This window comes from Aulonocara sp. 'chitande type north' Nkhata Bay, linkage group LG4, assembly GCF_057382095.1.
Source record: "Aulonocara sp. 'chitande type north' Nkhata Bay isolate Kocher_YH1m ecotype deep benthic linkage group LG4, A_spYH_male_GT1.1, whole genome shotgun sequence".
NCBI lineage: Eukaryota > Metazoa > Chordata > Actinopteri > Cichliformes > Cichlidae > Aulonocara > Aulonocara sp. 'chitande type north' Nkhata Bay.
The window spans coordinates 10411884-10436789 of record NC_141347.1 but is presented as its reverse complement, the minus strand read 5'-3'; the positions used below and the strand labels follow the sequence as shown (position 1 = coordinate 10436789).

General features: G+C 41.7%; 2 protein-coding genes across 7 annotated transcripts in view; one reads left to right on the top strand and one right to left on the bottom strand.

Annotated features, from left to right (window-relative positions):
- Nucleotides 1-4457: 4457 nt before the first annotated feature.
- Nucleotides 4458-24906, top strand: part of LOC147331961 (uncharacterized) — a 33058-nt gene continuing 12609 nt past the window's right edge. Inside the window, exon 1 of the mRNA XM_086288315.1 lies at nucleotides 4458-6418. Coding sequence (XP_086144441.1) covers nucleotides 6181-6418 — 238 coding nt within the window. The 5' untranslated portion in view covers nucleotides 4458-6180. The remainder of the gene's footprint in view (nucleotides 6419-24906) is intronic.
- The window catches only part of LOC147331960 (mitochondrial adenyl nucleotide antiporter SLC25A23-like), a 52853-nt gene continuing 43794 nt past the window's right edge, over nucleotides 15848-24906 (bottom strand). For 3 of the 6 annotated variants that reach the window (XM_086288310.1, XM_086288312.1, XM_086288311.1), the window contains one exon: nucleotides 19199-23738. In XM_086288310.1, coding sequence (XP_086144436.1) covers nucleotides 22278-23738 — 1461 coding nt within the window. In that variant the 3' untranslated portion in view covers nucleotides 19199-22277. Of the gene's footprint in view, nucleotides 19065-19190; nucleotides 23739-24906 lie in introns of those variants that run through there. The other 3 variants (XM_086288313.1, XM_086288314.1, XR_015128745.1) reach the window with 2 other exon arrangements.

Below are 24906 nucleotides of genomic sequence, written 5' to 3'. Positions count from 1 at the left end.
CAAGGCCAAAGTCGTGAGCACATTTTTATTACACAGTTGCACAGTAACTTTAAAGCTGAACAATATTTAAAGCTGAATAATGTTTGATCAGATTATATTTTCTTCACAAACAAACAAAAATTAAAAATCACCATCAGCCCACCGGGCAAATGCCCAACGGCCAGTCCAGCTATGCGGTCAGCTGGTGGGTAACAGGCATCTCCGAAAACGTTAGAGCACTTATGCAAATATGTGATGTCTTGATAAATCAAGCAAATATATGAAGTTTACACAGCACCATTCTCACATGAAAATATCTTAAAAGTTTATTTTGTGACCCAGAAAGAGTGATATTTCAAACGCTGCCACTCTGTGTTCCTCCGCCACTGCCTCGTTTGAGTTTTGGACGAAATGGATTCTGAGATATTGCATTTCGTCATTTCGAGCTGCATAGAGACCAAAACAGCCAATCAGATTTTTTTTGCATCCAAGTCTGTGATTGATTGGTTTTGTAGCGCACAAATATAACGGTGTACAGAAAGAGTTGAGCGGCACAGACAGAAATGTTGAGAGCACAAGCAACACATTGCGAGCAAGCACAAGTGCAAAAACTGAGCGACAGGGGCTGCTAAAGACTATGTGCACGTTAGCATATGCTACTTCCGGTGCGGAAACTCCTGTGGGGAGCTTTGTTTCCGGTGTTCTATTCGCGCCCTGTTTACGGTGCAAAACAAGTTAAGGAAATGAATGAATCAAGCGGCGATTTACATTTCTATAGATGTCTTGGGTATTTACCCAATATATCTGTAAATGATGTTCATCGACTTGTCGATATTTTTTCCCCCGTGCCTCAGAGCAAAAGAGAAAAGGGATTCAAATGTTATATTTCTCAGTATCTGTAAACAGCGGTCCCTTGTTTATCGCGGGTGTTATGTTCTAAAAATAACCAGCGATAGGTGAAATCAAGTAGCCAGTTTTATTTTTTGACGGTGCCAGAAAGGTGAACCGCGTTATAGCGAGGGACCACTGTAATTTTGAAGGTAAGTCACAACATACCCTTCGTAAATACTAATGTATAGAAACCGTTACCAACAATCGTTCATTTTTTGTGTGGCTTTTTTTCACGGTTTGTTAACATAGGGGTGGCTGTAGCTCAGGAGGTAGAGCAGGTCACCTACAGGTTGGAGGTTCGATCCCAGGCTCCTCCAGTCTGCATGCCAAATATCCTTGGGCAAGATATTAACCCCAAGTTGCTCTCCGATGCATTCATCGGAGTATGAATGTGTGTGAGTGTAGTTAGAAAGCACTCAGTATAGAGGTAGTGCTTGTGAGAATGGGTGTGACTGGGTGAATGTGGCGTGTTGTATAGAGCGCTTTGAGTACTCCGGGAGAGTAGAAAATCGCTATATAAGAATCAGTCCATTTACCATGCTGTGTGGGTGTGTACTTTACTAGCTGATATCGACATAACGGGGGAAACATCTGGTTTGACTATTCTTCACCTGTAGTTTGAATGCTGAACATTTGCCTGTTTAAATCATAATAACTGTCACTATACAGAGATGTGCTTCTGAATGTGGACGATGTGTCTTCTGCATGCAGTAATGCAGTTCTGCTTGTGTTGAGTGATGTAAACAACTGATCGATCTCTTTAAACTCTTTAAATGTCAAAATTGATCATTCGATTTTTTATGACACAACAGTGGTGAGTGTTCCCACCTTCTCCTCTTCGTAACTTAACTCGATCTTTCCGTTTTCGAGTTTTGGACATGATTTTGGAGTATATCTTCACAGTAGCGATTGACCGCAAAGTAAAGCTACCGGAAATGTACAACCCCACATCTGGTCTCAAACTAGGAAGTTAGCATTTTCTCGTGCACAGGGTCTATTGTGTGTGTGTGTATGGATAATAGCAAACACTGAAATACATTTTTTGCACGCAGCAATGAATTTTGTTCACTCAAATTTAGCTTTTCTTCGCTCAAAATAAATTTCTCCTCAAAATGCAACACTTGCACCTGCAATTTTTTTTAACGTGCGCTCAGAATAGTGGCACAAAAATAACACCATACATTCTCCCTCTGTTAACATTCGTGTCGTTCACAATAAATCAATTTATGAAGTAAAACAGAGAGAACGGACCGTGTTTCCTGTAATAACCTCACAGGTTTCACACAGCATCTTCTTCCTGTATTTACTTTTTTTGCTCCCGCCCCAGATATATCCGGCCAATGAGCGGATTGGACATTGTCACGTGATTTATAGTGACGTATTTTGGTTCACTTAAAGTTGACTTGAATTTTTCTCAGTGTGAAAACAAATCAAACCACAGGAAGAAGCTTCAAGTTTACAAACTCATCAGCTGATTCGGACCAAACGAACAATAGGTGTGAAAACGCTGTTCGATGCAACATTATTTCTTCATAGCATCAAACAATTTTACAACTGTTTTATTCTTCTATAAGCATGAATATCAGGTATCCTAAATCAGGACACCAACACTGCACTTACTGACCTCATATCAAATTTGTATAAGTTTGAATTTTGTTTTTACATTTAACTTATATAGTTATAGATTATCTGCTGGGGAATACATTTTATTTGTATTTATTTATTTATTTTTTATGTGCAGCTTGTTAAATTTTACCTTATTGAACCACTGAAGGAAACAAACACTGTGCCACATTGTCAGTGTATTAATTTAGTGATTTAGAAAATATCTAAATGTTATACTTTATTCTAATCTGCTGATTATTCTGTTTTACACTAATGCAGCACTACGGACGATACCTACAGCCACCATTACCGAGACTAACAAGATGATCTACAATATGGCAGCAGTGATCAGTGAGATGCTTGGCCACAAGTTGAACAGCCACAAAGGACAGTACCCGCCATGGAGAAGGAGGCTAGAGGCTACAGTGGGGCAAAAAAGTATTTAGTCAGCCACCGATTGTGCAAGTTCCCCCACTTAAAATGATGACAGAGGTCAGTAATTTGCACCAGAGGTACACTTCAACTGTGAGAGACAGAATGTGAAAAAAAAATCCATGAATTCACATGGTAGGATTTGTAAAGAATTTATTCATAAATTAGGGTGGAAAATAAGTATTTGGTCACCTCAAACAAGGAAAATCTCTGGCTCTCACAGACCTGTAACGTCTTCTGTAAGAAGCTTTTCTGTCCCCCACTCGTTACCTGTATGAATGGCACCTGTTTGAACTCATCATCTGTATAAAAGACACCTGTCCACAGCCTCAAACAGTCAGACTCCAAACTCCGCCATGGCCAAGACCAAAGAGCTTTCGAAGGACACCAGGAAAAGTATTGTAGACCTGCACCAGACTGGGAAGAGTGAATCTACAATAGGCAAGCAGCTTGGTGTGAAAAAATCAACTGTGGGAGCAATCATCAGAAAATGGAAGACATACAAGACCACTGATAATTTCCCTCGATCTGGGGCTCCACGCAAGATCTCATCCCGTGGGGTCAAAATGATCATGAGAACGGTGAGCAAAGATCCCAGAACTACACGGGGGGACCTGGTGAATGACCTGCAGAGAGCTGGGACCAAAGTAACAAAGGTCACCATCAGTAACACACTACAACGGCAGGGAATCAAATCCCGCAGTGCCAGACGTGTTCCGCTGCTGAAGCCAGTGCATGTCCAGGCCCGTCTGAAGTTTGCCAGAGAGCACATGGATGATACAGCAGAGGATTGGGAGAATGTCATGTGGTCAGATGAAACCAAAGTAGAACTTTTTGGTATAAACTCAACTCGTCGTGTTTGGAGGAAGAAGAATACTGAGTTGCATCCCAAGAACACCATACCTACTGTGAAGCATGGGGGTGGAAACATCATGCTATGGGGCTGTTTTTCTGCCAAGGGGACAGGACGACTGATCCGTGTTAAGGACAGAATGAATGGGGCCATGTATCGTGAGATTTTGAGCCAAAACCTCCTTCCATCAGTGAGAACTTTGAAGATGAAACGAGGCTGGGTCTTCCAACATGACAATGATCCAAAACACACCGCCCGGGCAACAAAGGAGTGGCTCCATAAGAAGCATTTGAAAGTCCTGGAGTGGCCTAGCCAGTCTCCAGACCTCAACCCCATAGAAAATCTGTGGCGGGAGTTGAAAGTCCGTGTTGCTCGGCGACAGCCCCAAAACATCACTGCTCTCGAGAAGATCTGCATGGAGGAATGGGCCAAAATACCAGCTACTGTGTGTGCAAACCTGGTAAAGACCTATAGTAAACGTTTGACCTCTGTTATTGCCAACAAAGGTTATGTTACAAAGTATTGAGTTGTATTTTTGTTATTGACCAAATACTTATTTTCCACCCTGATTTACGAATAAATTCTTTACAAATCTTACCGTGTGGATTCATGGATTTTTTTTTTCACATTCTGTCTCTCACAGTTGAAGTGTACCTCTGGTGCAAATTACTGACCTCTGTCATCATTTTAAGTGGGGGAACTTGCACAATCGGTGGCTGACTAAATACTTTTTTGCCCCACTGTACGATCAAGTTGGCACAGAGGGAGGTTAGCCAACTATCGGAGCTGCAGAAAGGTGCGATGAAGAGGGTGCCTAAGAAGTACAGCAAGCTGTCCATGCCTGAGGCCTTGGAAACTGCCAAGCAATGACTCACAGCCTTGGCCAGCCATTTGAAGAGGTACACCAGAGAAATCGAAGGCAGAAGAATAAACCAGCTGTTCTCCACAGAACCCGCCAAGGTGTACTCTCAGTGGCAGGGGAACAATATGAGAACAGCACCACCAAGGCTGGAGATGGATCAATACTGGAAGAGCATATGGGAGAAGGATGCAACCCATAACGACAATGCTCAGTGGCTAGTGGATCTGGGGGCAGACCACAGCAACCTCCCTGAACAGGGTCCAGTAACCATCACAGTGGCAGACATCCAAGAAAGAGTTGGACAGCACCAGTGTCTGGCAGCACAAATGAAACAGCTGCTAGTTGACAAGAGACACCCAGAATGGCTAACCGAAGGCCGGACAATCCTGATCCTCAAGGACCCCCAGAAGAGACCGGTCCCCTCCAACTACCGACCAATAACCTGCCTCAGCACCACATGGAAGCTCCTGTCAGGCATCATAGTGGCTAAGATGTACAGGCACATGGCTCAATATATGAGTGGGGCACAGAAAGGGATGGGCAAGAATACCAGAGGGGCAAAATACCAGCTACTGGTAGACCGAACAATCAGCCGAGACTGCAAGACCAGACTGACCAACCTGTGCACTGCCTGGATTAATTACAAAAGGCCTATGACTCAATGCCCCACACATAGATCCTGGAATGCCTAGAACTATACAAGATCAACAGGACCCTAAGAGCCTTCATCAGGAACTTAATGGGGATGTGGCGTACAACACTAGAGGCCAACTTCAAGCCCATAGCACAAGTTGCCATCGAGTGTGGGATCTACCAAGGAGATGCTCTGTCCCCACTGCTGTTCTGCATAGGCCTTAACCCCCTCAGTGAGATAATTGACAAGACTGGCTATGGATACCGACTACGGAATGGAGCAGTTGTCAGCCACCTCCTGTACATGGACATCAAGCTGTATGCCAAGAGTGAACAAGACATCAATTCACTGATCCACACCACCAGTATATACAGCAATGATATCGGAATGTCATTCGGACTGGAGAAGTGTAGTCAGATGGTAACAAAGAGAGGGAAGGTAGTCAGAACTGAGGGGATTGAACTACCAGAAGGCAACATTGCAGACATAGAGCACAGTTACAAGTACCTGGGGCAAATGGGAATCATACCATACCATACCATACCAACTTTATTTCTAAAGCACTTTAACATAAAACCAGAGTTTCACAAAGTGCTGTACATGTTAATAGCATACGTAAAGAAAATTAAAATGAGATACAATAAAATAAATAGAAAACTGAGATTTTTTTTAAAACTCCTTTTTTGCGTTTAGGTGTGGACCGAATCTTGATGACCGAATCATCAAGAGGTCGCTAGAAAAGCTGCAACCACCAAGTACCTACAGAGAGTCAGGCAAGTCCTGAGGAGTTCGCTGAACGGTAAGAACAAGATCCGGGCTATCAACACCTACACCCTGCCCGTGATCAGGTACCCGGCTGGGATAATAAGCTGGCCAAAGGAGGAGATAGAAGCCTCTGACATCAAGACAAGAAATCTCCTGGCCATGCATGGAGGGTTTCACCCCAAGGCCGGCACCCTGAGGCTGTACGCTAAGCGGAAGGAAGGAGGCCGGGGACTGGTGAGTGTCAGCACCACAGTCCAGGATGAGACAATGAACATCCACGAATACATCACAAAGATGGCCCCAACTGACAGCGTGCTCAGTGAATACCTCAGGCAGCAGAAACCCAAGAAAGAGGAGGGAGACGAGGAACCACCATGGAAGGACAGGCCCCTGCACGGTATGTACCACCGGCAGATAGCGGAGGTGGCTGATATCCAGAAATCCTACCAGTGGCTAGACAAAGCTGGACTGAAAGACAGCACAGAGGCACTAATCATAGCAGCACAGGAACAAGCTCTGAGCACAAGATCCATAGAGGGTGGGGTCTATCACACCAGGCAAGACCCCAGGTGCAGGCTGTGTAAAGATGCCCCTGAGACAATCCAGCACATAACAGCAGGGTGTAAGATGCTAGCAGGCAAGGCATACATAGAACGCCATAACCAAGTGGCCGGCATAGTATACAGCAGACCTTCCCAAAGTGTGGGGCCCCCTATATTGTTTAGTATTAAGCTTTGCTTGTTCCATATTCAGTTTTTCAGCAAAACGTGTTTGAGTCCATAAGAAAAGATTCATTCTTATATCTGGAGGAATAAATATATTTCAATAAATATTAACATTAGCCCGCGACTTTGTTCCAGTTTTGAATTTTGGCCCACTGTGTATTTGAGTTTGACACCCCTGTTCTAAGCCAAAGACTAGAAAATATGGTGAAGCACATCTTCCCTTTGGCTTCACCTGCACAAGTGCCAAGGTAGATCTCCCCTGCAGAATTGCTTTTCCCTTCGTCGGGAGCAGCGCTGGGCTGTTTAAATCACGGACAAACAGTATCCCACATTCGTGATTTAGTTCACAAACACTTCTTGTAATGACTAACTATTCCTGACATTTTGGAGATATACATACTATACTATACTTTATACAGTAAAGTTACAGTAGGATACAAATAATATCAGGCTGATCCTGCCACGATTTGTTCCCCTGGTTCAAATCACGGACAAACAGTATCCCACAGATGTTTATGTTTTTAAACCTATTTTGCACAGAGAGGCATTTTTTGAATGAGCAATGTTGAATATTATTACACAGGAAAAAAAACAACTACACGTAAAATAATCACCTCCATTTACAAAGCCTCTGCCTTTGTAAATGGAGGGACATTAACTGCGTGTGTCTATGTAAGCGTGTAAAACCTGAAGATAGTCAGATAAACAGTATCTATCTGCCATTCTGCAATTCATCTCATGTAAACAATAACAGCGTGACGTGAAATAAGGCACATACCTTTGACATTGCGACAAACTCTGTATTCCTCGTCCACACCTAAACGCAAAAAAGGAGTTTTAAAAAAAATCTCAGTTTTCGGTGATTCGAAATGCCGTTTACGTGTGGACGAAACAGCTGCGTTTTCAAAAATACCCGTGTAGGTGTGGACGTAGCGTAAATTAGTTAATTTTCTTACTACCTGTAATTTATTGCAGATAACTTGTATTTGCGTAATGTTTTACTAAATGTTTGAGGTGTGACATAAACCGCAATGGAGCAAAATATGGGTGTGTGTGGTTGGAGGATGTGTGCGTGCGTCATAGTGGTGGTAGACAAACAGTAGAAGACGGCCGTAGTGATAGATGTCACGGTTCCCAATGACAGCAACATCAGAAAGAAGGAACACGAGAAGCTCGAGAAATACCAAGGGCTCAGAGAAGAGCTCGAGAAAATGTGGAGGGTGAAGGTAACAGTGGTCCCAGTGGTAATCGGAGCACTAGGTGCGGTGACTCCCAAACTAGGCGAGTGGCTCCAGCAGATTCCGGGAACAACATCGGAGATCTCTGTCCAGAAGAGCGTAGTCCTAGGAACAGTTAAGATACTGCACAGGGCCCTCAAGCTCCCAGACCTCTGGTAGAGGACCCAAGCTTGAAGGATAGACTGCCCACAGGGGCGAGCGGGAGATTTTTTTATTTTTTATTTTATATTAAACAGAAAGCTCCTTAAAATATTACAGGAATGTCACAACTCAGTCAGACTGGATGGGCATGTAACAAATTTTTTCAGAGACCTAAGATTATAATTATAATTTTGGTGAATTAAATTTTAATTTGAAGGTTATAAGAGGCTTTTGGACAAACAAACAATTAGATTTTACAAGTATTTTAAGAACATAATAATTGGGGGCAGCTGGAGGGGCAGTTGCCCCCAATTTTTAGTTCAGTTGCCCCCCAGGGGAAACCCTGGGTTAACTTAATTAGTTTATAACCAGCTTCATTGAGTATTACAGACTTCTTCCCTTATAATGGATGAATATAATGGATGTAGCAAAGAATGTTTTTGTTTAGGTCGAAACTAGGTTGTATATTTGTCCATATGTTAAGTTATTAGCTTACCAGACTGCATTCATAAGCTTTATCGATGTAATGCACAGACCCATTTAGTCAGCAGGCTATATTATTGGTCAGATAATCAGTATAGAAACAGTTCAAAAAGCACCAACACTATAAACAGTTCAGTGAGTTGACTTAGTGAAGCATAATCTATCTGCTACAACTGCCTACGTTTGCACATATGTGTCTCAGGGCTGTTATGCCCTTGTAAAGATTGACCTGACACACGTATGTTGTTCACATTTTGAGGCGTGTTTATTACAATAGCACACATGTGACGTTTATATAATTGGCACCCGATCCACCAGTTTTCCAGCTGGTCTCCAGCACACCCTCCTCCTCTCTGGGTGCCGGCTCCACTATATATCAGCAAGAAACCTCAAAAGAGTCACGGCTGCCGAGGCGAGCCGTGTGGTGTTGGAGGGAGAAAGGACCCAAAATGCAAGCAGTGGATGATAATGCTAGTGATGTTTATTTACAAAGTGGAGTGGTGGCAAAACAGGCAATGAGGGAGGACAATAAACTAAAGAAACCTAAACTGGGAAAACGAAATAACTAACCTGAGAAGATACCAAAAGGGATGAGAGGCAGAGAGACGCAGATGAGGAACAGGACACCATGCGTGGGACACGGAATAACACAGGCGAACCAGCAACAGGCAGGAGAACACACAGGGCTTAAATACACACACCAGTAATCACGGGATGAGAGACAGGAGGGCAACACAGCTGGGAGAAATCAGAGCTGACGGGACAGGGGAAAAGTAAACTGACACTCACACTCACATCAGACGGAGACCTTCACAATAAAACAGGAAACTCACAGACACAGAACCAGACAAGACAGAACTAAACAGACAGATTCACAAGCAGACAGTGTGACACCATGGACAGAAGGAGGGAACACAGAAAAGTGGGAGCAGGCAGGCAAAGAACAGAAACCTAACAAATGGCAAATCACAACAGAATACATACTCGGAATGAACAAAAGCATAAGGAAACATAAAACACTGAGTCGGCAGGCTCAGGACCATGACAAAAAGTTGATTCTGTGCCCCTGTTCACCAACCTCCCTGGCACTGCCCCTTGGGCTCACTGCACCACCCCTCCACTTCACCTGAGCCAGGGACCACGCCACCACCACAGCCCTTTACTAACAGTACCCAATCTGAGTTTAAAAAAAAATTCATACCACATATAGCCTTTACTAAGGCAAAAACTAACCACAGATCCCACAACCATTTTCTGTACTAGACCATTAATGCTGTAGAACTGAACATTTTAACATGGCAGTTAGAGGTGGGCAGAGCTATCCAAAATAAATAGTATTGATAACAACCCTGATATTCATATTACATCAATACTAGCACGACAGAATTAATACTTTGTTTCTGTCCTCTTAGTTCAGTTTGTAGCACAATGAATTGTGTTATTTTTGAATGTATTTTTTGGGGAAATGAAAAATCCAAAAACTTTTGATTTGATTGCTTTTGATTTTGAAAACTTTTGAAAAAAATATCTTCAGCATGTTTCAGTGCGTGGTGTATCCCCTGAACAGAGGAAAGAAGATAATGAGATTTGATTATGGAATCAAGAGGTACAGGAAAGTATTCAAAGCAAGAGGCTAGCAAAGAAAAAGTAGGAGATGAACAAAGTAGACGGGAGTATTATGAGGGTAGGCATACAACAAAGCGAGGTGGCAAAAGCAAAAAAAAAAAAAAAATTATAGTGAATTGTATATGAGACAAGCTTAAAAGGACTTATAAGTTAGCTAGGCAGAGCTGAAAAGGATGTGCAGGATAGAGATGGTAATGTGAACAAATGAAGAGAGTGTGTTAATAAGACGGTACATGTACATGCCCACACTACAGATGATTACTGGATTTTTGAAAAGGATGCACAGGCTGTGGTGAACAAATATTTCAAGTAGAGGGAGGTCATAAGGGTTAAGTATAAGTTTGGAGGAAGGTGTCTGCAGATGGACTAAAACTTATACCAATGCTAAAATTTGTAAGAGATAGGAGATTGCAATGTTGTATCACGGAAGAATGCAGCTAGGACGACTTTGGAAGTAAAAAAGAGGAAGTGAGTGAAGGCATGATGAAGGCAAGATGTCTAGGAGAGAGGGCAGTGAACCTTTTACCTACAGGGAGAGAGCGCTGATAAACCACAGCATTAAGCAATGGGAAAGAGCTGTTGAAGCTGGGTTAAGATGAGAGGTGATGATCAGCGAGCAGCAGTATGGCTGTCAAGAAAGAGAAAATTGCATCAACGAGCAGTTCTGATCTTGAGGAATTGGCAGAAGTATGTGAGGGTAGTACAGAATGTATATCTTGAAGACAAGATGATGGTGAGGTGTGCAGTAGGAGTGAGAGATAGGTTCAAGCTGCGGATGGGATTCGATCAGGGATCTGCCCTGAGCCTCTTCTTGTTTTCAGTGGTGATGGACAAACAGAAAGATAAAGTCAGCCACTTCACTGACTATAATTTTTGCAGATGACATTGTGATCTGTAATGGGAGTAGAGAGCAGGTGAAAGAGAGCCGAAAATGTGGAGCTGTGTGCTGGACAGAAGAGGAATGAAGTCAGAGAAGTAAGACAGAATACATGTGTGTGAATGACAGGGACACAGGTGTAACAGTGAAGCCCCATAGAGTAGAAGCAGTGAAGATGGATGACTTCACTTCACAACCATTCTACTAACAGTTTGCTTATTTATTGATTCTGCCTTATATGTACCTCTTTTCTCCTCTGTTTGGGGACTTTATGAAAATCATGGCCAAGCCCTGCCTCCCACCTGTCTTGCCCACTTTCATTCCACTTGCTGGAAAAAAATACCCTGTCACTATTCTGTGAAAAGACAGAAAAGTGATCAGAATCCTCCTGATATTCTTTTAGTGGGATCTATTCTGCATCCTCTGGATGCACAACAGATATCTTTAAGTACGCTCACTCACAGTTTCAGTGGTTTACCTACCTGCTCATTGAACCTGAAACCTCTCTACAAAGACTTTCAGTTCCATACATGCCTATTAGTATTCCAAGGTAATATTTCTGAACTCGGCTGCGAAAATTTTAAACAGGAATTAAAGTGCAGTAAACTTCTTGATATGTCCTGCATTTGAGTGCATTTAGGCAACCTTGACTGAATTATCTGGTTGCTATGAATTCGGGAGACAGTAGGTACTGTACACGAGACCCTCTCCCAGTAAGAAATCATGCTGGGAAGCCATGAACAGGCCTTAAGACAACTCATAGAATTGCAACAAAATAATCAGCAGCAAATTTGACAAATTACAGGTATGAGCCAATGCACCAACATTAACCAAAGCACTTGCTTCCCCCAACAACAGCAACTGTTCCCACTTACTAATGGAAACCTCCATTTACATCTAGTACACCTCGAAAACCCTCCATGCCACATCCAGAGTCCTTCAGTGTTGAGCTGGAAAAATATAAAGAATTCATCTTTGCTCATTTGTTTAAAGATTATGCTTTAAATTATTCCAAGTCTATGTTGTAAGTTTAGAGAAAGAGCTTTGAATTGGGCCAAAGCTAAAATTAACAAAGAACCGAGCAGTGACTTACACTAGGTTTGTAAGGATTTCTGATTCAATTCAATTTTAATTTTATTTATACAGCGCCAAATCACAACATCAGTCGCCTCAAGGCGCTTTAGCACTTAACATAACTAAGGGAGGATTCAGGGTCACCTGATCCAGCCCTAACTATATGCTTTAGCAAAAAGGAAAGTTTGAAGCCTAATCTTAAAAATAGAGATAGTGTCTGTCTCCTGAATCCAAACTGGAAGCTGGTTCCACAGAAGAGGGGCCTGAAAACTGAAGGCTCTGCCTCCCATTCTACTTTTAAATACTCTAGGAACAACAAGTAGGCCTGCAGAGCGAGAGCGAAGTGCTCTAATAGGGTGATATGGTACTATAAGGTCATTAAGATAAGATAGGGCCTGATTATTTAAGACCTTGTATGTTAGGAGCAGGATTTTGAATTCAATTCTGGATTTAACAGGAACCAGTGAAGGGAAGCCAATACAAGAGAAATCTGCTCTCTCTTTCTAGTCCCTGTCAGTACTCTTGCTGCAGCATTTTGGATTAGCTGAAGGCTTTTCAGTGAGTTTTTAGGACTTCATGATAATAATGAATTACATTAGTCCAGCCTGGAAGTAATAAATGCATGAACTAGTTTTTCGGCGTCACTCTGAGACAGGATATTTCTCATTTTAGAGATGTTGCGCAAATGGAAGAACGCAGTCTTACATATTTGTTTAATATGTGCATTGAAGGACATATCCTGGTTAAAAATGACTCCAAGGTTCCTCACAGCTTTACTGGAGGCCAAGGTAATGCCATCCAGAGTAAGAATCTGGTTAGATACCATATTTCTAAGCTTTTCAGGGCCGAGTACAATAACCTCAGTTTAATCTGAATTAAGAAGCAGAAAGTTAGCAGCCATCCAGGTCTTTATGTCTTTAAGACATTCCTGCTGTTTAAATCAGCCTATAATTCCAGATGACGCCTCCTGCAAGCTTTTGCACAGTGCACAGTGCACCAGACTACTTTTCATATTTCTGACTTACCTTTTCCCAAATGTGGGGAGCACAGTGTACTGAGTGTACTGTTTCAGCAAAGTCTAAATGATCAAACAAGGGAACTTACCTCTAAACATAAAACCAACACTGCTTATTCTTCCATCTCTTAGCCCTCCTGCCATCCTTTAAAAAACTCACACCCATCACCCTAGGGACCATTCTCAGCCACGCCATAAAAAGACCATATATCCATATTTTATTCCACTTTAAATTAGCCAACCTTGTAAAACTACTTCTCCCTGAAATATTCATGTAAAGTTTTAATTATATTTTCGTTGTTTTAACCCTTCAAATCCCAGTGTTATTACATGAGCGCCCTGTGTTATAAGCCCCAAAAACCAAAAAACGAAACTAAATATTTCCACAAAAAACCAGTTGAAGTAATATGTGATTGTCATTATAAGTAGGCCTTTAGATGGACCAAAGATTGGCACCAACATACATTTTGACCTGCCATTATTTTTTTTGCAATTTAAAAATTAAAACTTCAAGGCCCTGAGTCTTCATTGACATCCAAGAAAAGAAGAAAAAATAAAATCATATGATGATAATTTGGGGTTGAAAAATAGCGTTTATAATGGAAGTCAATGGGCAGAAAATGGTCCCCAGGGTGATGGGTGTGGGGATTTCTGCTGCTCAGCCATTTTAGGCTGATTTAAGGAATTCACACTGGAATATTAACATTGACAGGTAAAAACTATCCTGTGGCAAGTTTGGTTATATTCCACTGAACACAGTGGAAATGGCAGCCATTTAACACATAGCAGTGGCACAAAAAGGTCCCAAGAAGGCAGGAAGGTTAAATCATAAAAATAGATAACTGTCTAAGGGAATGAAGAGTGTAAAAGGATATATTTCAAAGTGAGGGCGCTCCTTATTTCTGGTCCTGGAGTCTAGAAAACTGGAGACATGCAAATAGGAAAGTAAGCAAACACCCATGTCTGAGTTGGCCCCTAAGTCAATGGGTGGGCCTTGTTATATCAGGATTTTGTTGGGACAACTTTTATGTAGAATTAGAGCCACTGTCTGCTTACGATGATGATTATGTACATAAAAGTGAGCTAGGCCTTTAAGATAACAGTAAATAAACCATTACTTAAAAAACTCACTTGACACAGCTATCTTAGCTAATTATAGGCCAATCTCCAGCCTTCCTTTTATCTAAAAAAATCTGGAAAGAGTAGTTGTAAAAGTGTTAACTGATGATCTGTAGAGGAATGGCTTATTTGAAGAATTTCAGTCAGGTTTAAGAACTCATCACAACACAGAAACAGCTTTAGTGAAGGTGATGTTCTTAAGGCCATTGTCATTAGGTCATTTGATTGTTGGGGTTTCCTCTCTGTTATTGTAGGGTCTTTACCATGTAATATAAAGTGTCTTAAGGGAACTGTTGTTATGATTTGGTGCTATACAAAGAAATCTGAATTAAGTAGTTCAATAACCAACAAAGCCCAGTACATTGCAAAATATGTAAGAAAACTGTTCTCCCTAATAGTGGAAACAAACTTGTTTTAGAAAGTGTACTTTAGAAAGTGTACTTTATTGGTCCCCGTGGGGAAAATCCCTCTCTGCATTTAACCCATTCACTCAGTGAAGCAGTGGGCAGCCACTGGGCGCCCGGGGAGCAGTGTGTAGGGACGGTACCTTGCCCAGGGGTACCTCAGGGTAGCTGTTCAGGGGAATCGAACCTTCCGATCATGGGGCCACCACTCTACCTACTGAGCTATCCCTGTTTTACCACTTGAGTCAATAATATGGTTGAGTACAAAATAAATGATACCTCAGGGACCTGTATGTGACAAGAAGGATTTAAAATTTGAGTCTAAATTTACCAGGAAGCAAATAAAGAGAAGACAATATAAATGTTAAAGCTTTTAGATCATCCCGATAAGAAAGAATAGCAGTAGTCCAGTCTAGAAGTAATAAATACATAAACTAGGAGCCTCATTTCACTTCTCACTTCTGCTTAGCCCTAGGTACCCAGGTGAGCCCGTCTTCTGGCTATTAACCACAGGCTAATGGACAAACAGGGTCAATCAGGAGCGGAAGCAGCACTTCAGTGTGTAATAGCCACTAACCCTGCTTCTTAGTGCAGTATGCAGGTAATTCTTTGATATGATCAGGTTATAAACCACAGTGGTTTTACTTTATTCAACTCACAAAACCCTGACAGAAAAAAATGTAACCGTTGGCTGGATACACTTAACAAAACCTAGCCAAAAAATCCAAATAACCACCCAAAGATGCCCTTACTGAGGGAACAATTAGTTTTCTTAACCAGCTTGTTGGCTGTGGGGCAATAACAATAGCAAAGTCTTACAGCCAGATGACTGAGGTGGAGGATTCCTGAAACAAACCTAACTTGTGACAGTAAAGATGGGGATGTCCTGGAAGAAAGGCACACCTAACACAACTTGCAGGACTTAACCTCGTAATATTCAACACTATACCAGCCAATCACTGAGGTCCAAGGTTACGGTTAGAATGCATCACAGTCAGACATCAAGACTCTGAATCATGACTGTAAAGATATACTGTTTTTTGATTAATCTGATATGTCTTAAAAAACCCTAATTCCAAAAAAGTTGGGATGCTGGAAATTGTTAATAAATCAGAATGCAAGGATTTTCAAAATTAATGAACCCATTTTTATTCACATATAGAAAACCTATTTATTCAAAACAGAAATTGAAAACATTAAATGTTATAACTGAGAAAATGCACCATATTAAGAAAAATATTAGCTAATTTTAAATTTGATGTCAGAACACATCTCAAATGTTGGGACAGATCTGGGAACTGATGGAAGAAGTTGCTGGACTTAAAAATGCAACTTTTAAAATGTATTCCACTACAGATTACAGATTACATGCCCCAAAATGTATTTTGTAACGTATTCCGTTATGTTACTCAGTGAGAGTAACGTATTCTGAATACTTTGGATTACTTAATATATTATCATGCTTTTTACAACTACATGAATGTACTATTGCTGTGTGATTTATTACTTTTACTGAAGGTTATTCGCCATACCACTACCAACTAGAGGTTTACACCTTAATATAAATGAGTAACAGTAGGGTGGACATTAGGTAAGGCTGCACTTTTGCAGCGATCGTGTATAGAAAACTATTTTGTGTGTATATAAAACAGGGACCTCTGGCTAATACGTCGGGTTCGTAGCCGAAAACTAGCTTTACTTTGTTGTCTGGGTCAACTTTGCTAGTGAGAGACAGAGAGAGGCGTTGAAAGGCTGCTTATTGTTTTGGAGGAAAACACAAACACAGTGTACAGTCGAGTCTTAATAGCTTACTTACAACTGGGCTACACTGCCCATGAGGCTACATTCTTTAGAGATATGCCTGTAACACTGCCTATTCACTTCATATTAAATCATTTTTTGAACAATAATTAGAAAAACTATTTCTTCACGTCATTATGCGGGCCGCAAGCAGAGGTAACATGGGCCGCAAGATTGAGACACAGGCATTAGAGCCTCTTAATGCCTGTTTTGTTTGGGTTTCCACCGGCGTTAGAGCATAGGCGAACATATGAAACAGGAAAATACTGCAGTGTAATCCATTTATTTCAACAAAGTAACTGTATTCTGAATATCACCTTTTTAAACTGTAACTGTAACGGAATACAGTTACTCATATTTTGTATTTTAATTAAGTAACGCCAGTACATGTATTCCGTTACTCCCCAACACTGCCTTTATATACCTTTTGCAATTGATGATGCCTTTCCAGATGTGGAACCTATCAATTCCACAGGTGCTAATATACCTCCATGCTATCAGACATGCATGCTTTTGACATGTGTGCTGATAACAATCTGTATGATCCATCTCCTCTTTGGTCTGGAGGATGCATTCTCCATGTTTTTCAAAAAGAATTTCAGATTTTGATTTGTCTGACTACAGAATGGTTTTCTGGTTTGTCAGTCTATTTAGTCCATTTTAAATGAATTTGGTCCAGAAGATGATGCTCATATATGGGGGCTTCTTTATATGACAACATTTTAATCTGCACAACAGACGGTCTTCACAGACAATCATTTCTGAAAGCACTCCCGAACCCCTATCAGTTTTCCATTACAGAATCAGTTTTTGTTTGGTTTTTATAGGCCTGAATATCACAAGCATTCAATATAGATTTTTGGTCTTGTTCCTTGTATACAGAGATTTCTCGAGATTTCTAGACTCTTCTGATGTTATTATGTACTGTAGATGACAAGATACTGTATTTCAAGTCATTTTATGTCCTGCAACAAAAGGTTTCCATGAAATCATCAATTTGTAGTCATAGTGTTTTTGCAGACTGGTGAACCTCTTCCCAACATTGCTTTATTTTTTATATTATTTATATTTTATATTTTTTAAAAGTCATGTTGCAGACCTGTGGCTAGTTTGTCAAGCTATTACTTTTTAGTACCACTTACATTTTTAGCCTTTCGTTGTCCCCACCCAAATCTTTTGAGATGTGTTGCTTATATTAAATTTAAAATAAGCTAATATTTTCTTAAAATGGTACATTTCCTAAGTTCAGACATTTCATAGGTTTTCTATTTTGAAGCATATCCCGTCTGTCATAGGTCAGGAGATGGCCTATAGTCCTTTTAAGATTACAGCTAGGTTTGTTTAAGCTAAGATTTTTTTTTCTCATCCTGTTCCTTTTGGAAACTTGCAGGAAGGAACACTGTTGAAAAAAAATGGAGCATAAACTCTTCATATCAAACCAAGTGTTGTGTTCACATCCACATTTTCACTACATGCAAGAAATCCATCTTCTCCATTTATTTCAATGTAGTTTCCAGCAACAGCTAGCAGCAAAACAGTTAAAGGTTTCAAAGGTTTACAGCAATGCACAGCTAAGTCATGCTGCAGCTCACATGCACACACTGCTTCTATATTATTTTATAACTTGAACAAGCAAACCCAGCTGTTTACCTCATGTTTGTTTCGACAAAATTCTGAGAAGTCCTCCTTTTTGGAATCTGATAACCCGCTGTTGGAATCTCATGTATTTTGCAGTATTTTTTATGACCTTTCCTAAATCATTATCAGATATTGATATACTACATATTGATACCTTTAAACCAACCCAAAATGTTGCTTACAGGACAAAAAGTCTGAGATTCAACTCTTGCTTGTGTGAGACGTTATCCAAACATTCTGGAAAAAGGGCCATGGAAAAAAGTGAGAAACAAGATCAGGAGAATCCTTGTCCTTTTTTGTGACATGTACTGTGCACTATAAATTTATGACAATGTAAACGTGGAGTTCTACTGGAATGTGCTGAGACACTGGATGGAGAAGGAAAACACAAAAAATAGCAGCCGCAAGTGAGTCCATCTGGATAAGGGTGAAAAGAATAGGGTAAGAATTTTCATTCCTAAGAACTTTTTGATGATTCCTCAAGCATAACATAATACTGTTAGAGTGGGCATCATTAGCCTCATTCTCCTTTATTTATCCTGCTGACCTAGTACCTGCACTTTAAAAAGGTTGGAAGTTGATGGTGTCCACAAATGTTTTATGGCATCGGTGCACTGATCCTTCATCTTCTCTCTTCAGAGGCCCGAGAAGCTTAATTCTCCACTTCTGCTTCTTCTAACAAATGTGTTTCTGCCTCCACAGTTGTGTTTGTCGCATCAGTCTAGTAAACCACTCCAAGGACCTTCTTCATGTGCTCGTAGACCACATAGGAGATGCTGACAGCAGGAATAACTTTGAGGAAGTTGGGCGTGATGCCTCGGTACAGACCTGGCACACCTTCATGAGATATGATGTATTTGAACTGACCCACCATGGTCAGCTTGGGTTTACCCTCAGTAATGGCTGAAAGTAAAAATGAGAACAATGTAAGCTACAGAGAGTAATATATGGACAGACTTATTGCTAAATTGTTCCAATGTTTTGTAGGCCTACAACTGCCTACAATCTATCATTTACATCATATCGCACCCTGTGCCTGCATGCGAGTCCGGATGAGAGCGAGGGGATATGACGCTAGCTGGCCACAGGTGCTGGAGACAGTACCACAGCCCAGCAGGACCAAAACTCCTGGGTCTGCTGAGTTGACACAGTACCTCTGGAGCCAGGCATTCTTCAGGGTCTTAAAGCATGAGCAGTGAAAAATGTTAAGACACTAATAGAGGAGAGCAGTTAAAAGTTAAAAGAAAGAGGAAGAGAAAAAGGAAGGGGAAAGAAATGAACTGAAACGCATACACTGACAACCACTTTGTTAGATAGTCTGTTTAGCTGCTCAATAATGCAAATATGTAATCAGCCAAATATGTCAGGAACACATGGTCAAGATGACCTGTTGAAATTCAGGATGGGGCAGAATGGGGAATTAAGTACTGAATGTGGCATGGTTGTTAGTGCAAGATGGTATGGGGTGGGTTTCTTTAGAATCTACTGGGAGTTTTCTGCACAAAAATCTCTAGGGTTTACAGAGAAGTTAAGTGAGTAAGTGTTACTTCTCTGGGCAAAAATACAATCTGTCTGCCAGAAGTCAAACAAGAATGAGTAGATCAGAAGACAACAATAACTCAAATGACCACCTGTTATATCTACATTATGCGTGCGTGGGAGTACAGTGTTCAGGTGTGGAATCCAAATGCAAGTGGTGAGTATGAGAGATCAAATGGAAAATATTAGGAGCAGAAGGAGAACACAGGTTAGCAATGCATGGAAACAGCAAAACATAGACAACTGAGGTGGCCTGTACTAACAGAGGTTAGCAGAAGAACCGGGTAAGGACAGTTGACAATGCTGGCTTTAAATACCACTGGCTGATTGCTTCAAATCACGAACAGGTGCGGTGAGCTGATGAGGAATCTGCCCAGAGGCGGTGCCATAACCACACATGGCGAGACTCAGCTGTCCCATGAAAGGAACAAACATGCTAATGCTTCTGATCTGAAGTAACTCTTTATACACAGAGAGTGTACAGAAAGCAGTAGTCAAAGTCAAAGTCAACTTTATTTGTCAATTCTGCCACATGTACAGGACATACAGAGAATAGAAATTTCGTTACTCTCAAACCCTAGATGAAATAGCAATGAACATTTAAATATAAGAGAGTGATTAAAAAATGCAAATAAAATAATTAAAAAGTAAAAATTTAAATAAATACAATACAAATTAACAAGAAAGCTATACAATATACAATATACAGTATTCAGGTAAGGGTAAATGACATTGAGTGTAAACCAGGCAGAGTAGTGCTGTGGCCAAACGTTTAGAGAATGAGAAGTGTTGTTTGCTTATTTACAAAGTTTGCTGTTTCAGTGATAGTTGTATATCATATTATATCACTTCAAACAGAGGTGATCCAGTAATGCTGCACTAATGAATTAGACTAACTATTCACTTTAGCTAAAGTTATTAAGTTAGCTAAAGAGTTGGGATGCTGTGTAAGACATAAAGCTAAAATACAAAGGTTTGGACACCGTTTTGCATGTTTCCCTACTGTAGGGGTCTCTGCAAGCATACAGAGGGGGTACTCTGAGAGGGTCCAAGATGACAACTTTGGAATTCTACTAGAAACAGTCGATCATATTTGTTGTCAAAGCTGAATTCAGGGCAAACTACGCTAAATTAGCGTTTTTAGCTAGCAGCTACAATAAGCATAAAAGTTACCGTACGGCTATCATTTGTTAACATGACGCTTGTTCTTATACATGTAATACATTTATTACCAACCTGAGAGTTTATCCGCTGGTCATTCGACATGACGAATGACTTCTGAAGTCTTAATTCAGCTCAAGACGCTGTAGATTCCCGTCAGTAACACTTTCGGTCCGCTAGTAAAACGTAGTTCTATTAATCTGCGCTTGAACCGGAACCGGATGTAAGTTCCAAAAAACTGAATTTTGGAACTGAAATTGAATTGTAGAACTGAAACTGAATGGTGAGAAGTGAAACTGAAAGTATTCGAGAGCTGAATTTTTAAAGGATAAAATGCAGTTTCAAAGCAAATCAATTCATTTTCAAAATATAAAATTCAATTTCAATTTAGTGATGATCATTTTCAAACCATAAATTCAATTTCAAATTAGACTAATTCAAATTCAGTTTTCAAAAGCATTTATTCAAGTTACAATTCAGATTCAATCTGAGCAATTCAAATTCAAATTTAACTTATTCAAATTCAGTTTCTGATGGCACAGATTTCTGCCCATAGTTGAGCCCCAGCTGGACCAGTTTTTGAGTGAGCTGTTGGGGGATTATAGTGTTGAATGCTGAACTGAAATCTATGAACAGCATTCGAACATATGAGTCTTTTTTGTCCAGGTGTGTGAGTGCTGAGTGGAGTGCAGTGGAGATGGCATCATCGGTTGAGCGGTTGGGCCGATACGCAAACTGGAAGGGATCCAGGGAGGGGGGCAGGACAGTCTTGATGTGTTTCATGACTAGTCGTTCGAAGCACTTCATCAGGATGGGAGTAAGTGCAACAGGACGGTAGTCATTAAAGCAGGAGGGAGATGACTTTTTTGGAACCGGAATGATTGTGGTGGCTTTAAAACATGTGGGGACGACAGCCTGGATGAGTGATATGTTGAAGATGTCTGTGAAGACATCAGTGAGTTCCACTGCACAGTCTCTCAGTACACGACCAGGAATGTTGTCAGGACCCGGAGCTTTTCGTGCATTGATCCTGCTGAGGGATCTCCTCACGCTGTCCAGGGACAGAGTCATCACCTGGTCACCAGGAGGGGGTGGGGTCTTCTGTGCAGTGGTGTTGTTTTGGACTTCAAAGCGAGCAAAGAAAGTATTCAGCTCGTTCAGCAGGGGGATAGTGCTATCACAGGTCTGTGGTGGGGGCTTGTAATCTGTGATGGTCTGAATGCCCCGCCACAGGCTCCGTGAGTCTCTGCTGTCTTTGAAGTGATGAGATATTTTCCTGGAGTACTGTCTCTTAGCCTCTCTGATGCCACGGGAAAGGTTGGCCCTAGCTGTCCTCAGGCTCGCCTCGTCTCCATCTCTGAAGGCAACATTCCGAGCTTTCAGCAGCCTGTAGACCTCTCCTGTCATCCATGGTTTTTAATTTGCCCGGACAGTTATGGTTTTCGTGACTGTTACATCCTCAATACACTTGTTGATGTAGGCAGTAACAGTCTCTGCGTACTCCTGGAGGTCAGTGGTGTTGTTATAGGTGGCAGCCTGCTTAAACATGTCCCAGTCTGTGGTGTTAAAGCAGTCCTGTAAAGCCTCTGAAGACCCTTCTGGCCACACTTGTATCCGCTTACGAACCGGTTTGGTGGTTTTAACGAGCGGTCTGTAAGCAGGCATTAGCATGACAGTGATATGGTCTGAGGCGCCGAGGTGGGGGAGGGGAAAAGCTTTGTAGGCTCCTCTCTGGGTGGTGTAAACAGAGTCCAGTGTGTTATTTCCCCTTGTTGGAAAGTCTATGTGTTGTTGTATTTTTGGAAACACGCACTTTAAGTCTGCATGATTGAAATCCCCAGCCAGGATGAGAAAAGCATCAGGATGGGCTGTCTGTTGCTCACTGATGTGCTGGTACAGTTCATTCAGTGCCTCACTCCTGTTGTTGACATTGGAGGAGGGAGGGATGTACACAGCGCACAGTAGTATGGCTGTATATTCCCTCGGTAGATAGAATGGCCGGCACTTAATAACCATAAACTCCAGCACTGGTGAGCAGTGTTTGCAGACCGCAGCAGCATCGCGACACCAGGCATCATTGATGTAAACACAAAGTCCTCCCCCGCGGGTCTTACCTCCCGCGACGATGACTCTGTCAGCACGGTAGCATGTTAGCTGGTCGAGCTGAATGGCGCGGTCCGGGACACTGTCGCTAAGCCATGTTTCCGTGAACACAAAAGCACAGCAGTCCTTTACGTTCCTTTGAGATGAACGTAGCAGTCGGATGTCGTCCAGTTTATTTTCTAGCGAGCGTACGTTGGCCAGAACGATAGAGGGGATGGCGGGTTTGTGTGGGCTAGCCGCTAGCCTAGCTCGGATGCCACCGCGCTTACCCCTCTTCTGCTTCCTCTCACACCGCTTGAGGCGCATCCATTGTGGGCGAAGTGCAGGAGTGGGGGTCGGTGATTGAGTAGGCCTTCGGAGCAGACCCAGATCTTTCAGCTTCTCGATGTCCACAGAGTTTAACTTAAAAAGTTTGTTTCTGCCGATGTCGAGAAGAAGTGTTCGGGCATATCCTCGCTTGCACACAGATAGACGCGACAAAGACTTACAAAAACACTGCAATTTACAGGACGAAAAACACGAAAAAGTAGTTTGTTTGGGAGAGAGAGAAGCCGCTGCGTGTGCACGCGCCGCCATGTTGTTAAAAAAAAAGCCTGGAGTACATACCTCATACACAGCCAAGTCAATGCCAGCATATGGAATGATGCCCATTGTATTGGGCAGGTATCCTCTGTAGAATGCTCGGATACCCTCAGTCTTCAGAATCTGTCTGGCACAGTCAGCCATACCTGAGTACTGTCCGGTCTTCCTTAATGTAAGGCGAGTTTTCAGCACCTATCCAGCATAGGGAATAGAAGAAAAAAACGCATACAAATCCAAAATTAACACAGGAGTAAGTAGAAACAGTAGCAAGAGGTTCTTCTTCAATGAGTCAAAGAAGGTAGAACTGGTCTATGGTTTCTTTAAACACCTATTTTCTAATTCTTCCACTGATACAGTTGTACTTTACGGTAGCATTTCTTCAGTTTAACTAAAGAAGCCTCTTAAATAAGAGGTGAAACGTCTTTTACCAAACATTTTTCTTCTTACTCTGAGCAGAAGCCAGATTTCCTATGCCATGCCTCTCCAGCTGCAAACAAAATACAGAGCTAGCCACCACTACCACCTTTAAGAGGGTTTGACTCCTCTTAACTACTTATGTCCAAACAATAATTTATAAGGGCTAAATGTGTGCTCTCTCCATTAGCCAGGATCAACCATGGCAAACCCTCCTCGCAGTCTCCCCCATTTGATTGCATTAAGTGGGAGTTCCGTGTTTGATGGAAACACCCCGAAGCTCCCCTGACTTTGAGCATGATAGGCTGAAGCCCTGTTAAGCTTGATGTTAAGATGTTTAAGAATTTGGGAGAACAGATTAAAGAAAAAGTTTGAACGATTTTTGGTATATTAAAAATGGAAATAAACTGAGTAAGCCCACACATGTGCCCCTGCAGCACCATTACTCCAAATTCATGTAATGCCCTAAACTGTCAAATTTGGATGGACTACAACCTTTAATTGACCCTGAAAGAGGCTTCATGCCTATCCCTAAGACAGGGCCAGAGGATCGTGTGAAACTCTCCTGTGACTAAACTGAAGCTCAAAGGAAACATTAATGTTGATCTGAGACTGAAGGGCTTCAAAAACAAAAAACATCTTCAAAGGCCTCCTTAAATACCCACAGAACTGACCCTTTGGACTTTGCAACAGAGCACCAAACATGGGACCAGAGGCGGTTTTAGATATGGGCAACATGGGCAGCTGCCCAGGGCAGCATTGTGGTGGGGGTTGCATCATGGCATTGGGGGGAAAAAAAAGTTGCTTGCACTCACGCTGCCCCGACATCATGCCAGCAAATTTTGGGGATTGCATAGGCACCGAATGGTTTTCTATTGCCCATTTGCAAGGAGTAAGGGCACCTCGTAAATGGAGGCGAGGGGTAGGACAGCAAGTGATTCTCTGG